Here is a 16,574-nt window from a genome sequence, read left to right as displayed (position 1 = left end):
TGCTCACCAAGACAATAAGGATAATAATAGGAACTCTCTCATTAGGGTTGCTGAGAGAATCAAAGAGTTAACAGATGCAAAATGCCTCGAGCAGGTGTCTGAGGGGCATGGCAACCTCATACAAGTGTTTCCTGTAATCAATTAGTTGTACTTATTTTATTGCCATGCTTTTTACTTTTTCCAAGCCTGCTTTCAACCTTGGTGTTGCCTTCTAGAATGCTGTCTTCCAGTCCACTGTACAAAATGGTTCCTTGTACTCCATAGGGTTCCCTAGAGTGTGGCTGACTGATTGGTCCATCAAGTTAAAAAGGTTTCTTTTAAAAGGAATTATAATCCGTATGTGGTTTGTGGTGTTTTTTGTTTTTTGTTTTTCTTTGTCTCAGGAAAAGACCCTGCCTTTATTCCTTCCCCTGCCTCCTAAAAGATCCTCCACCAGCAGGAAGAATTCTCCACTTCTCCAGGGACTTTTAGGAAAGGTATGCTTGGAAATGACCACTGGGCCTTTAAAATTCACTGAGTCCTTGGTCTGCAAGAGAATATGAATATATATGGCAAGACAATATTAAAATATATATTCATATACATGTGTAGGTATATGAGACATTTGAGCATCAGATATGGAGAAAGAGTTTGTCAAGGTCATTTAGGGGATTGGTGGCAAAGTTCAGACAATAGGCCACATCTCTCAGCTCTCAATAGTGTTTGCTCTATTAGACCACTGTCTGAGAGCAGAAAATGCCTGAAACCAGTACTTGAGCCAACTATATTGGGATTAATATCAATTAAAAAAGCATGTCACTTGGAACAAGTTACAAATGCTTTTTTGAGATCTTCAATTAGAATTTAGATTACTTTTTTTTTTTTTCCCAATCTGGGTTGGGTTCTGGTTGATTCAGGAAATGGTCAAAATCTTGCAAAATATTTTAATAATAATAACTAATGCCTGATGCAAGGTAGGCACCATGCCATGTGGTTTACGTGGATGAGCTCTTTTGGCTTTCACAACAACACTTTGAGGAAGACACTGTTTATCATATCCCCATTTTGCAGATAACAAATCTGAGGATTAGAATAATTGAGTAACTCAACCCTGGGACTTCAGGGATTGGAAGTAACGGATCTAGAGTCTAGCCCTAGAGTGCCACGTCTCATTGGCTGCACTATCAGCTGCTACCTTGCTGTTTTCAAGGCAGTTTTATCTTCTTCACAGAGTGCACTGTAGCGTGTCTTGCTATATCTCAGTGATGTGGTTCATGATACCAAGAAAGGAAACATGTTAAAAATTTGTGTTCATGTAAATTGTGGTTAGAATGAGAGTAAAGCATGATCTGGGCCAAGCATGGTCCTTAGAAACACCCTGTGAATGAGTTTAATAAATTGCCACTGCTGAATTTTCATGATTGATGGATGGTTCCTCAGGGCAAAGCAATACCAAGGAAAGAGCCCTTTTCTTAAGGCCTGCGTGGGTGAACCAACAACAGGGAAGGAAAGACACAATGAACTTTAATGGAGTAATGGAATAAGAAGAACCACAATCTCCAAGTGATTAAAAGATGTTTTAAAAATAAAAGTTTCCTCCTTGTTTGACCAAGTTGAGACATGGGGTCCCTTCCAAGAAGTGGGGGCAGGAAAACTGTGTGCTCCATTTTGTTCTTGTCTGGGTATGTCAGCCCTGCATCCTCTGGAAAGGGATCTTTAGAAATGACACTGGGGCCATGAGGATCTACGGGTTCCTATAGGTTCTATCAAAAGGAAGCCTGGGACCTGAGTTTGGTCACACAAAGAAAAGTCTATTCTAGATCCTTCATCTATAAAGGTGTGACCAGGGAAGCTAGCTTTCAGAGGTGATGAACAGGGCTTCCAATCTTCTGTATCTATACCTGAGTCAGGCCTGGAAAATCTTCCTATATATGTGGAGGAAAATATCCTTTTCTTCTAGATTAGCCACTTCAGCTATGAGCTCAAGAGTGCTGGCTAATTTCTCACATCTCTTTAAGATGTAAAGAGTTCCAGCCAAAGCAATGACCTAGTTAATTGTCCACATTGCAACAATACTGTCTTTTTATCCAGTTGCGTATGTGAGATCACACAATTTTACAGGAGGAGTGGATTGCATTTGTCACCTTGGTCCATGTTTACTCATGCCAATTTCACTCCATAAAATCTCTCCAAAATGAGCCATTAACTCCTGCCTGAAGATTGCCAGTGATGGAGGAAATCACCCCTCACTTGAGAGCCTGTTCCATCTTTGGATAAATCTAATTGGAAAAAGAGATCATTTTTGAGAAACACCTCTCATTAGTATAAATTCCTATGTTTGTTAAATTAAAGAAGAATCTTAGCTGGGACCATCTGCTCATTTTCATGAATGAATGAAGGAATTTAACTTCTATTGTTAAACTCATGCATTATGCAGCATGACAATGGCTAGAGCACCCTGAATTGATCATTTGAGTAAAAGGCATGATTGCAACAAAAAAAGGGAGGGACTAATTTTCAATAATTTCATATTTTGAAATAGACCATCTTCCCTATCCTGGTGTCTGGTGTCTAACCAAATCATCATCAGGAGTACTTCTGAGTGACAGGTTTGTCTGAGGAATGTCTCACTGTCATATTGCTTCCCAAGTAACCTAACCTTTGAATAAAGGTAGATTTCTTCATCTTTAATATTAAGCTCATGAGAAATCATACAAACGCATATCTAAGATGAACAACTTCAGAAGAATGAGGCTGGGAGGACACTGTCCTAGCCACACAGAAGATCCTTAAAGACCATACAATATCATTAATGTGTTTTGATAGCATATTATGGTATCCTTCTTTGGTAGGAAGGTTGGCTGACATATGAGAATTCCAAACAGGACTTTCCAAAGTTTTCAACTGAAATCTTCCAGGTCACTTTCTCCCAAATATCCCATCCTTGGGAGGACAGATTCTTCCTTTCTTGACTCGCTCAGTTCCCCAAGCCATGATAAGCCCAAGGGAGTGGTAACTACTCCTATGTTCCTTGCCTAGAAGCCCCAGGCTGTAGGTGTTGGTAATGTCGTCACACGAAGCTTTAGGATTGCTTTAAGGATGGGGCCAATGTCTTCTGGGTTGAAATCATCATAATTCTACCATTGTACATTGCACTTATGGATGAAGTTGGTCTTTTTGACACTGAAAATCCTGGCTTTGTGGGATTGGAGCTAGCTAATTGGCCTGGGAAAAAGAGACAAGTGAAATGCCTCTTGATATCATTTGACTGCCTAGAGGGTGTTAGAAATAGCAGTAATTTTACAGGATAATATCATGAACATAAAGGAGTCTCACAAAGCTACTGTTTGAATAGGGATGGATTTTCTTCCAAAGCCTTTTTGAAATCCATTCTTCCCACCTGAAGGAGATGGCCTACATAATTGCTATTTTGGGCCTTACAAGAGCAGTAAGAACTCAAGAATAACCTGAGACCACAACAGAATAATTCTTTTAAAAATAATTTAAAACAGAAGGTCATGGAAATGATCAGGAAGCGTCTGATTCAGAAAAATAAGACAGAACACCTGAGACCATATGGTTCAGGATCCAGATTCCTATCTCTCTGCACCTAAATAAGAAACAGAATGGTTCAACAAATTCTGAACATCTTCCAGAAAAAAAAATACATGCATTTTTCTTCATTACCTAATTCCAGAGTCCTAATATCCTAATCCATTAGAAAATTCATTCATCCACCTAGCTTTCTTGGCTTTGCCAAAATTCCTCCTTAATGATGTCATTCCACTCGTTATACAGGAGTAGATGGGAAAAAAGAAAAAAAAACACGTCAAAGTTTATGATGAATTTTTCCAGAACTCTTTCAAGCCCCTACTTAACTTCGATTTCTTAATAAAAGGTAGACGAAACGGAGAGAAATTCTGAATGCAGACAAGGACCAGCTGTACTCAGCCAAAGGATTATCTAACGGCTCCCTTGTGTGACAAATCCTTGTTTTTATGTGACTGTTGACAGAAAGAAGGGTGACATCAAAGGAATGTTTTGAAAGTTCTCAGCACAAAACTTGGTTCATTACAAGTACTGTCTATGACAGGTATTATTGTTATTACCTAGAAAGTGGACAAAAGCTGGTAGCTGACTTGTGTGTGAAAAGGAAGCTCACCCTCAGTTTAGTCTAACATGCCTTTGGCCCTTAGAGATGGCACTTCTCTGGTCTGCCTGCCCTCTCAAGCCATTTGGTCTCACAACTCATTCCTGTATAGCTCATGCCACCCAGCCTTCTTTCTGCATACATAGCTCAGGGACAATTTGAGGGCTCAACGTTCCTATCCCCTCCTTCTACCCCCGCCCCCCGCCCTAAGACAGAGGGATCTTACATATCTGTTTATTCAGTTATTTGACTTTCAGAGGTGCATGGACAGTGAGAGTGATGGGGTGGTCATTGTTTTATCTGGGTGTTGCCAAGAACATGTGGCAGTGTGTGTGTGTGTGTGTGTGTGTGTGTGTCTATGTGTATGCGTGCATATGAGTCTGTGCATGTGCATGGGTCTGTGTGTGTGGGGGTGGTAAGCAAAAGATGAGAGAAATTTCCATTTAATTTTGCTTTTTTCCTGCCCCCCTCCCCAGGTATCTGCCACATGCATAGCTATATAATGCCTCCCGTGCATCCCACCAGCCTCACCCTCAACACATTTCAAATGATGTGAAAAGCAGACACTTGAAAACAATAAGATCTTGCAATGTGCAGTAGAAAAAAAAAATCTGAGTTTTGGAAAAAGAGTTAGATTTGAATCCCTGTTCTGCTGTCTTCTAAACGTTTGAGCCTTGAGAAAGTTGCCCCAACTTGCTGAGCTTCCCTCATTTATCAAACAGTAAAACTAATACCTACATGAAAAGACTGCTGTAAAAATTAGATGAGGTAACAAATATAAAATGTGTATGGTGGGTCCAGTAGAGTAGTAAGCAATCAACAAATGTCAGTTGCATTGCAGCACTGCTGCCTTGAGGCACTCATTAAGAATTATCTGTCTTTCATCTTCTGCACAGCAACCTTGTGAGGATGGGAAGTTCAATGATCTGCCCAAGATCACAAGCTAGAGTGTTAAGTTCGGATAGAGTGGAAGCCATGTCTGTCTTCCAACAGCACCTGCCTTGGTCTATGTCCGAAGCAGTCAGTACGTAGCAAATACTCTGATCTGTGCCTGAGGGGGGCTTCCCAGGGATCATGAGCATGGAGCCTAAGTAAGACCTATGTGTGAAATATAAAATCCCTAGCTGGCTTGGTGTTGAGGGAAGAAGGGCATGGCCTTTGGGGGTGATCCAGCATGCAATGCCCTTAAAGAGAGCCAATCTTGCCCATATTATTTGGAAGATGGTGATAATGGAGAATTTGGAATAATACAATCATTTGGAGAAAAGACAACTGCATGACTCTTACATATTTCAATACATCCCAGGGGCCAAGACGACCACTGCTTGTGTTCTCATGACTGGCAGGGAGGGCTGAGAAGGCCTCCTGTGATATCCTGCCGGTATGAACTTGGATAGTGCCCACCTTTACATACTTAAGTGATTATGTAATTATGAAGGCTATGACCCTGGTATACAAGACACAGTAACAATGTCTCTTCCCACCATTTTTAGTGAGGTAGTTTCCTTAAAAAAGATTTGGAAGTCTGAGATTTCTGTTAAGTGAGGGTCTAGCCTCACCCAGATGTGGATTGACATAGCATTGATCACAAAGAAAGGGCAGAGAATAACTATTGCATTTATTCAAACATCTATTACATGAGAATCATGTCAACTAATTTTCGCTACAACCTAGTGAGGGGCAGGTATCATGATCATCATTCTCTCATTGAAATCAACTTGTCCTGTGTCACCTAGTCAGTGATTGGTAGAAACTGGATTCAAGCCATGTCTATCCAGTAATCAAGTGTATGTTCTTTTTCTGTCATTTAACAAAGACCAGACACTTGTGGGATAAGGGAAGTGTTATGAATATCCATCTGCATGAGGGAAGGCTCTCAACATGTCAGCATCCACTAAGAACCCATAAATTCATCAACCATACTTTACTTCTATTTCCAAAGTGGGATTTGAACCAAGGTCTGCTTGACTCCAGAGTCTGAGCCTCTACAAACACTGTGAGCCTTATGGAGACATTCCCTCTAGGCCTGTCTGAGGCCATATTGGCATCCAGTGTGGATCTAGGACCTTCTGTTATGACCTGATCTCTGAGGGTGTTTGGCAAGTGACAATCCCAAATTCTAATGCACAACCAAGAACAGAGAAGGTGGAGGGGGCACCAACTTGGGACAAAAGAATCCTGGAATCCTAAAGATAGGTCCCCTTGGAAAATCAGAATCTTTTGGACAGAGTGATGGGCAGGTATTTGTATTTTTAAAAAGATCCTCAGATGATTTTCTGCTTGAAAAAATATCAGCATAGCACAAAGAGGCTTTTTATCATTTAAAATTTTCACAATCACATAAGGAGGCCTTTTCTCAAAGGAAAAAGTTTTGGAACTTAGCAAAAAGAAGCCAGCATTGAAAAAAAAAAAAAAAAGAAGGAAATCTAGTCATCATTGATATGGTTTGATTTTAATACTTAGCCTCCTAAAATGCACACATCGAAAGCATAAATTCCCATAAACCAATTCTGAAGTATGTATTAAACTTAGCTTACTCTTTACTCGCAATGAGGAAGGTGGCAATAACTATTTGAGCACTAAGCTTATTGAGGTCCCTCTGAGTACATGTCCCTGTGTTACTGAGCTCTCTTCAGGCACTACAGGTATTGGGCTGGTTTATCTGGCCTGAAAACATCCATAAATAATTATAATTAATTGTCTTCCCCATCCTAAGCTTCACAAGTAATAAATAAAGAGCCTTGTCCTAGAAGAGAAATGAGGACCAGAGGCTGATAAATGTCCCCTTCCTCTAAGTGTTGAGGGGTTAAGTCTTTCGCTATAGATATAAAGAATACTCACAAATCAGTAACACTGAGGTGAGCACCTCAATGAAAGATGACAATTAAGACAAATGCGCCAATCACAAAGGGAGAAATAGAAAGACCAAAACATAAAAACATGTATAGACAGACTTCCAACCTCAAGAATAATTAAAAAAAAAAAAAGAAACAAAACAAAAGCGACAGGGGGGTGCTCTTTCTTATCAAAGTGGCAATTTAAAAGTAAAGGCACCATTTTGACAGCAATTTCTGAACGCACATCAAGTATTTTTAAATGTATGTTCTCTTGCTGCCATTTTTAGGATCTTATCCCAAGGAAAGAATTAAGCATGGATGTATGATTTAACTAAGAAAATGTTTACTGCAATGCAGTTTATAATCTGTAACAGTGAAAATCTGGGTAAAAAGCCCCAAAATGGTTAAAACATGCAACAAAGTAGTATGTAGTTACAAATTGTTTTGCAACTGCATATTTAATAACGTGGGAAAAGGCTCAAGCAAAGAGTGCTTAACAGTGCATCACAAATCATTATGTGCAACATGGTTCCATTTTAATAAAAAAAAATTTCCTTAGATGAGTATACAGAATCACAGTTGTGAAAGTGTAGTGTGGCAGATGCCAAAATGTTGACAGTGGTTATCCTGGGTGGAGAGATCACTTTCTTCTTTCTGTCTTATATGCTTGGCATAAGCTTTTGTTAGTAAAAAGGCATTCATTTTTTATAAGAAAAAAGTCACATAAGAAAAGAAAAAAAATCCAGTATGATCAACTGTATTTGACAAACATGCCATGTTTCTACATCCCTTTACCATAATTCTAATTTTTATTTGCTCCTGAGATCTGTAGCTCTCTCAAGGAATTCTTAGCTTGAGGCTAAAGAAGGGCATGGGATTTTTCTGTGATTTTGGAGAAGACCTGGAGGGGATCTTTGATGCCTGGATAATGCCACCACTTCCATCCAGGGGTCTGCCCAGGAAGTCCTCATGGGGTTGCTGGGAGCTAGAGATGCTAAGAGCCATGAGTTCTAACCTGGCTGAGGCCCAAGCCCTGGCTCGTTTCTTGTTACCCACACTGGTGAGTTTTGAAAGTGAAGGGAGATGCTACTCATAATCACAATGAGGAAATAAATGTCTTGGGCAAACCAGAGAGATAAGGGAACATGTGCTGCCCAAACTTGGTGATGCCTCGAGTCATGAGCATGCTGCTCTGAAGCTTAACTCAAAAGATTCCTCTGTGTGTGTGTGTGTGTATGTGTGTGTGTGTGTCCATGAAATGACAGGATAGGGTGGGAACAGAACTTCACAGTCTTCTCTCATGAAGCTCCACTGTCAAGAGTCATGTCCCGATACCAGCTACAGGAGTCAAGACAGTCTCCTCTAAACTTCTTAATTTGAGCCTTCGTTCATTCAACAATTATTTGTACAGCAGCACGAGGTCTATGGAAGTCCTATTTCACATAACACCATTGGTAGAGATGCCCATTTTTATAAGCGAATGGGATCAGGAAACGTCCGAATGACATTTTGGAGGAGCTTTTCTGTTCCCTAATTCACTATAAAAATGGGGAGGAGAATGCATTCCCTTGTTCACACATCTCATTGTTCAAACAAAATGAAGCCTTTTCTTCCCCATAAAAATTCTAATGGTAAAAATCAGGGTTTCCATTTCCTATTTTCCTTTCGCAAAACATACTTTTATAGCCCAAACTTGCTCCTGAGAAGCCTTTTCTTCCCCATAAAAATTCTAATGGTAAAAATCAGGGTTTCCATTTCCTATTTTCCTTTTGGAAAACATACTTTTATGGTCCAAACTTGCTCCTGAGAAGCAGGGTAGGGCAGTGGGAGGAAAGAAGTTTTTGGGGTCACAATACTGTATGCGATTCTAACATGCACAATTTTCCCCTCACCTTTTAACATTTCTGAAACCAGAATGCATCTTTCGTTCTTAAAGCCTTGCTTCTGCTGGCCAGCAGGGGGCAACATCAACCCAGGACCTCTTCACATCCAATTCTCTGCCTGAGTTTTTTTAAAGACCATGTTCAGTGTGTGAAATCAAGCACTAAGGCTACGTGGATTCCACTTTGGAGCTGAACCTCTTGGACAGTTCCTTATTATTTTTTCCTTTCTAGCCAATTCCAGGAGATGGGCATGTGGGTTTCCTTACCCCCTTTAACTGCTGGGTGGGATTTTTTTTTTTTCCTGTCCATCCTTACCTCAAGGGGTAAGCCCAGTTTATCAGGAGTTTCCTCCAGACTCCCCATACTGGGGTTTTCTTACTTAGCGCTGCATAGAAAATGGGGCATCTCATGGTTGATGGTACTTTAGAGTCAACAGAATATTGCAGCCAGATTTTGAGATCTATGACATCTACTTAACCTCTCGGTGGCTCAGTTTCTCTTCTATAAGCAGGATAGTAATGTTTTTCCAAGGATCCGATAAACTGATACACATAAACACCAGGCACACAGTAGATGCACACTGATATTCTTCCCCAGTTCTAGAACCTTATGGACTTGAAGGCACTGTGTTAATTCAGCTAAGGTTACAGGATTCTTTCTTACTTACTTTCTCCCCAGAACCCCCTACCCCTGCCTCCCACCTATCCAAAGTTCAAAGAGGAGAGAATGAAGATACCACAGAATTGTTGCATTTATGCCAAGGCCTGGGAGAGAACAAGCCCCGGGATTCTGAGGAGAGACAGTGTGGTGAATAGACCAGACAGTGGCGGGGGGCTCACAGAGGGCTGAGATCGAAGGCCCTCTACAGACAGGTGGATTTTGGGTAGGCCACCTAATCATTTCTCCATGTCTCCATTTCATCAAGTATAAAATAAGGCTCATAACAGCACTCACTTCACACTAATTGTTAGTGAATTTGTGCTACCAGCTTGGAATAGTGCCTGGTATTTGGTAGACACCCAATGGTTATTACTTATTATATATCCTCTGCTCCACAGTAATGCAGACCCTAGAGAGAGAGTCTCAGAGCAAGAGTCAATGAAGAGTGTCTCTGCGACAGGAGGAGAGTGACTGTTTTCTGATGTGCCCCACTGTCCTCACCGTGAGGAACCCAGGCAGTGCAGAGCCCACGCTGGATAGAGCAAGGTTGTACTGTCAGTGGGCAAATCCCCTCATGTTGGTTCAGGATGCTACACTTGCTTCACCTAGAAGAATCTCTCCTGTGCTCAGAAATCAATCTCAGACACTCTGTGCCCTGCATCCACCCCCAGATCCACCTCTGCTCCACCACCAGGTCCTGCAGATGAGATGCAGACATTACTGAATAAAACACATTAAAAATTATCTACAGTCTGCAAGGGTCGGGTCATTAGCGGAGCAAGTACATCTTTAGCAAGAATGAACAAAAGGATTTTATATAGCTCTGGATGTAGGTATTTACCCAGGCTAACTGAGTAGATTCTTTACCAGACCACCCTTTTTTTTTTTCTAACTCCTTCGATGTGGTGACCATGGAAGAGAATGTCTTTGATTTGGACCTTAAGCCCTTCAATATATTACAAGTAAGAAAAGCCTACTTGCTATTTGGGGAGGAGGGTTGTTCAGTGAGACACAATCTTTTGTCTCCTTTTGCTTTGTTGGTACACAAGCACAATCCATTTCAAATTGTGGGCCAGAGGTGAAGATGTTAATTTTGGAGTTTGCAACCTTCAGTTAGTTAATCACAGAAACTCATCGAGAACAGTGCATGTGCACAGAAGTGTGAATTCTCCAAATCGAGGAAAGCGGAATGTCCCAGGCAGCTGAGCAAAGTAACAACAACAACAGAAAATTGCTCACTGGAGCTTCTCAGAGTATTGGATCAAACTCCTGAAATTTGCTGGCAAGTTCCCTGCTGCTTTTGCCTGAGGCTCCTGCAGAGGCCAAGCACCTCCTGTGCTTATCAGGGAAGGTCTGTTAGCTCCCATCAGTGCAGGGGAGAGCAGCCCAGATACGAGGGACAGCACTTGCGTCCTTATCCTACAACCTTTACAGTTAGTTGGAAGCGAGGGCAGGACAGAGGCAAGGGAAGACATCGTTATCAGTATGGTGATGGCTGCCCTTTTTGGACACTTACCCTAATCAGGGCATTGCCTGGAGCCTCTGCAACAGCCTAATTGGGAGGCTCGTCCGTTATCCTCACTGTGCATTGAGAACTCGTGCTCAGGAGGCTGCTTCACTGAAGGTCCCCATGGCAAGGAACTGGCGAAGGTGGGATTCCAACCCAGTGCTGAACCCCACCACCTGGCTCCTGTTCACTAGGCCTACACCAGGGGGTCTCTGAGCCAGCAGACAACTGGGAAAATGGGAGAAGACGTGTCTGTCATCTAAGAAAGGCAGTTTTTTTTTTTTATCACTAATGCTTGTGTCAAGTTATTGGGTTTCCTCACACATCATGTGAGAGGGTTACGACCAACACGAGTTCTCTTAAAAGCAAAAGCAAGTGGGTGCTACTATCATGCAGGGTTAAAAAAAATCCCCAAATCGAGGGAACCTCTCTATTCTTTTAGTTATCTTCTCCTTAAGGAGCAAAGCTGAGGCCCTCTTCATCTAACCAGCATCTCCATTCATGGCCTTCAGTCTACTCATGATTTGCAAAGAGAAAAAGAAAAGACAGCACCAGACCAAACCAAACAAACAGACGACAAACACACAAATCATCACTGCAGCCCCGGGGCTCACTCTTTCGCTCGCTCTCTTTCTCTCTCTGGTCCCGTGAACATTTACGACAAGTAACTTCAGAAAAAGAGCCACTATAGAGACCCAGCTCTACCTTGTGCTCCAGGCTGGAGTCTTTAAACATCAGTGAGAATGGCTTGATATGCTCTCTTCTCAATTTATCGCCACTCCGCAAGTCGATGGTATGTTCTATTCTCTTGTTAATTTCCTCAGGCCCAGACTGGACATGCAAAGCTTGTGCAAGATGGTTTGGAAGTAGATTTATTGAATTTCTTGTTAGGGCAGCCAGAGTCTAGGGGGAAAGCACATGCAAACACAGTAAACCTGCGAGTCCCCTTCGGGTTAAAAAGAAATGCAATGTGTTTAGATAAGGTTGCATTGCAAACAGTAATAGCACTCGGAGCATGCAGTCGTATTCAGTGAAACCTACAGAAGTCCATCAGTTAACGTTTGCTTCAGAGAAACACACCGTGGCAAAATATCACATCAAGGGGGACACTTGCCTGTCCTCTAGGTAGGTGCACTGAATTCCTTTGGTTTGGGTATTTCAAGGGTTGTTGGCTTGGAGATGTTAATCAAGACCCTTTCTCTAACCAGGCACATGCCGGGGATGAGAGAGAGAGTCAACAGAAATAACAGAAAGTAAAAGAGCTGAAAAAAAGCCCACAGAAATGATTTTCTCCCACCGAGCAGAGTCCACGCTTTGGTGTGGTCTTTCCTTTAACCGTGGTGGAGAGACTGGGAGACCCAGGGCTTGCATTTTTTTGTTTGTTTTGGGCATTCCTCATGGTCAGAGAGCCAAACGTGCCAGGATCTCCTCCTTAAATTGGAAGATGGTTAGATTTTTGCACTTCACAAATTTGGTTTTCCACCCCCCCGCCCCATAGATCATGATATATCTGTATCTTCACATAGATATATGTGCTTAATTTCCATTAGGCAAAAAAATGCAAGCAGCTGTGCCTCTCACCATTTCCCAGGGGTAAACAGCATGAGGTGGGGAAAGGCACGGCCACCCTGGCTGGTCACATGGATGCAGCAACAGCACTGGCTTTTACAATGCGCCAGGTGTGGCATGGAAGCTCCTTGTCTCCTGCTCTTTCTGCGGCAGGTGACAACGCCAACTGGCTGCATCGAGCCGAATGCAGTGCTTGCTTATAGCTCCAATTTAAGACAACTGCTTGGACAAACCAGTGGGAGCTGGAGCTGAAGGGATATGGGGACGGGGTGCCCATCTCCTCCTCCAGGAGATTTCCCAGGATGTGGTGCGTTTGTAGAGTCAGGAAGTGAAAATGCCTTGCCTCTGTACACGCTCACTGCATCTGCTTTTCTCTGCCAGCCTCCCAGCCTGGGCAGCCTGTGGGAGCCAACGGAGTACCTGGGATGCCCTCTTGCCCGAACCCTTTGTGTATCCATGAGCCTCAGAGACACATGCTCAAGAGCCTGCGGCTCATCTACAGCCTGGTCAGATCCTCTGACTCCAGAGCCAGAGGCAGGGGCTTTGAGCTCATGGAGATCTTCTAGCCAATTCCATAAGGAGTCTTCCTATGGTGCTGTTAGACTCTTCATTTTAACTTTAATGGAGATGGTCAGTGTAACTCAAATTCGAGGTCTCTAAAGAACTCCAAAGGAGGGTTTTTATCACCAGTAGAATTTACTGAAACCCTTTCTCCAGCCCAGGATAAAGGATGGAGTTGCATGTGCCAACATTAGAAAGTAAAGTACATGCTCATAGGACGCTGAAGCAGTTAATTTCAGCTCTGAATACCAAGGAGGCTACTGCAGAGAAAAAGATAGATGTTAGGGGGAGGTAAGGCAGGATGAGAGGTGAGGAGGGCTGGAGCAGGGAGAAGGAAGCAGGGACCAATGTTCCAGAAAATTGAACAGCACGAACCATGCAGGGCCAGAGGGCTTGAGCCCCTGGAACTAAATGCTGTTACAACAGCATCTCAGAAAGGCCACACTGTGCAGCTCCCACTGGTTTCTTCGGCAGAAATTCTTTGCACACAGTTTGGAAAATGATAAGATTGAGTTCTCTGTCTTGGAGAGAGGAGGGAAAGCCCTCATGCTGCTGTTGTCTGGGCGTGCACTTTCACCCTCTGGCTTAGAGGTGCCAAATGCTCCCCCAGCAAGTGCTTGGAGCTGGGGCCAAACAGCTGGACCTGGAATTGGCTAAGTATCAGCTCATCACATTCATTATTAGGTATTTCTTTCTCTCCCTGACATTTTAATTTTTCTTGCAGTTTTCCTTCTGTGAACGAAATTGATCCTACCTACTCTATCAATCCCTCATGCCTTCACCAGCTGTTGTGCCTCTGGTTTTCACAGAGAAGGGGAGTTGCAAAAATATTTTTGGAGCCGATTTATAAATTACAATAGCAGCCACCAGTGCCATAACAGCTGTCTGGTATGACCACCACTTTATAAAATAAAGGGCATTTTTTTTTCCAACAAGAATGCTATACTCCCGATACAAAGGATAGTCCTTTACATTGAATGTATATAAACTAATGGATAACTCTCTGCTTTGCCCTCATTTTTCTTATGTTGATCAGCACCGGTGAAGATGTCGTGAGGGATCGACTCCGATCTATAAGCAGCTCTTCAGAAAACCAGCAATACATATTGCTTTCTGGTTGCCTGTACAATTGGCTGCTTCAGAAGGCAGAAACCAGCTAAAGTCACCTGTCAGAGCTTTCCTACCCTCCCCACACATGCGTACAGTTCTATCAGCTGTGTGGCTCCTTCAAATAAAAGAGAAGCCTGGAAGCACCTCTCTTTTTTTCATCATTATTACCAGGTTACAGTGAAAAGAGCTGGGAAGGAGCCCTGGTATCAGCATGTCAATGATACTGCCCTGGAGAATTCTTTTCTTATCCAGGCAATTATTTTTATTCTTTGCAATTATATCCCTAGGATTTTATTGCAGTAGTCAAGTGTTCAGGGGACCCGTTCCTGATCATTTGCTTTGTCAACGACGTATGACCATCATACCTGTTGTTTGACCAGCAATCTCTCTGGTACCCACCTCACAGCTTCAGGATGTATATGTTCAAGGGAAAACTAGCATCAACTCGAGGTGTCAAGTGAATTGGAATTAAGGAGGGAAACCATCTGCTTTCCCCACCCCCATGCATCATTGCAAAGCATGGATGGCTTTGGGGGTGACTATGATTCGAGATGATCTGGGATACCTCTCCTCCTCTATTAGTGATGACCACTAAGCTTTGATCAAGTGGGATACGGCTGCTGACACCAATAATCCATGTGCTGATAACCCTCCCGGGGATTCATTGATAAGTCGTATTGGGGAAATGTGTAATGGGTCTCATGTGAAGAGTTAGAGTCATTATGGAACCAGTTATTTTTAATAGAACAGGCCTTTTTCTCTTTTTTACGATGGATAGCTGCAGTGGGAGCAAGATTAAGATCATGTTAAAAAATAGCATAAGCTTTCAAATAGGATTCTGATTGCAATTGACCTCTAAAATGTCAAGATTTTTCTTTTATGTAAACAACTTAAGCAGTTGGCTAGGAATAAAGAAACAAATGGATGAAATGGAAGGAAATGGGAAATGCCTGGAGAGTAATAGAATCATATATATATATATGTATATATATACACACACACACACACACACACACATATACACACATACACACACAATTGAATACATATATCTGAATATATGTTTCAATGTATAACTGAAATACATATTATGCTTCCATACAATCCTAAATGTGTATCCTCATTTATTCACCTCAGCTGCTGTTTCCAGGTATTTGGGAGGTCAGACTGGAGCAGCAAGGTTAGGAAATTACAAAGGTTGCTGCTGAGCTGGCCTCTCAGATAGCTGGCTATCTGAGTATCTTCACAAAAAGGCACTGCAGCCCTGGGATTTATCCTAAGCAAGATCTGCACCCTCCTGACACATTCCAATTACCTCCTTACTCATAGGCACTTAGGACAGATCAAAGCCCAGATGAGAACCAGGGCCCCTTCTCCCAAGTTTCTGAACATAAGGTCTGCCTGAGAATCTTGGGGTTTGGGTGACAATCACCATCACAGGCTCCAGGTATGCTTGTGTAAACTGCATTTGAATGGACTGGAGCAAGCCATAAATCCTCTTAAACTCATCATCTGGTTTTGGCCCATGACTTTTCTTTGGCAATTGTCTTATACTTTATACATAGTGAAAATCTATTATTCCTACCACCCTGTCACTTCATGGATGGCCATGAACTTTGGTATCCCTTAATCAGGTTGTGTCAGAAAATAAATTCCTCCCAATAAGATTTCAGGCTAAAGCCGTACCGTCCAGAAACATCCAGTGTTGTTGAGTCTGAAACACTTTAGCTCTTAGGGGTCACATATTCTAATCCCCAAATACCCTCTAACACATCCCTAGAGACACTGTAATCAGCTGACACAGCTGTAGTGTTGGGGAGGTCATCATTAATTCTCCTAGCTGAATCTTTTCCAAAAAACTTGCTCCAAAGAACACAGAATGAAGGGATGTTTCTTTACAAAATGGTTCTGAGGACCAAGCAGTTGAAGAAATATGGATCCATGACTGTTTATTGCCATCTCTCCTTGCCAGTCCCCCTGAGAGAAGGAATTCTCTTTTGTTAATTTCTTTGACCCAGAGTGCCTATGCCAGTCAGTACCCGGCACTTAGCAGCCACTCAGCACGTATGTTGCATGAACAACTCTTACGTCCTCCTATTGGAGACTTACAGCACACATTATCGAAATTAAGGTACTGTTAAGTTCTGCAGAAATGAGATTTTAAAACTCTGCATTTGCCAAACTTAGAACCACAAGATTTGTTTTTTTGTTTTTCTTGAATCACCTCTACATGTTCCATGAAATACCAGGTGGGAAGCATTGGTTTTGGTTTGAAATTCTTTGCTGCTTTTGTTCACACTTTCTACCTGCGGACCTGT

At 42.3% G+C, this 16,574-nt stretch overlaps 1 protein-coding gene across 3 annotated transcripts in view; it reads right to left on the bottom strand.

The window, feature by feature from the left end:
- The window catches only part of ADCY8 (adenylate cyclase 8), a 203,551-nt gene that overhangs the window by 63,551 nt on the left and 123,426 nt on the right, over nt 1–16,574 (bottom strand). For 2 of the 3 annotated variants that reach the window (XM_041768492.1, XM_041768493.1), the window contains exon 8: nt 11,722–11,919. The exons of the other annotated variant lie outside the window; for it this stretch is intronic. In XM_041768492.1, coding sequence (XP_041624426.1) covers nt 11,722–11,919 — 198 coding nt within the window. The remainder of the gene's footprint in view (nt 1–11,721; nt 11,920–16,574) is intronic. 3 annotated transcript variants of the gene reach the window in all.

This window comes from Vulpes lagopus, chromosome 9 (assembly GCF_018345385.1).
Source record: "Vulpes lagopus strain Blue_001 chromosome 9, ASM1834538v1, whole genome shotgun sequence".
Taxonomy (NCBI): Eukaryota; Metazoa; Chordata; class Mammalia; order Carnivora; family Canidae; genus Vulpes; species Vulpes lagopus.
This window is presented reverse-complemented; position numbering and strand designations above follow the sequence as displayed.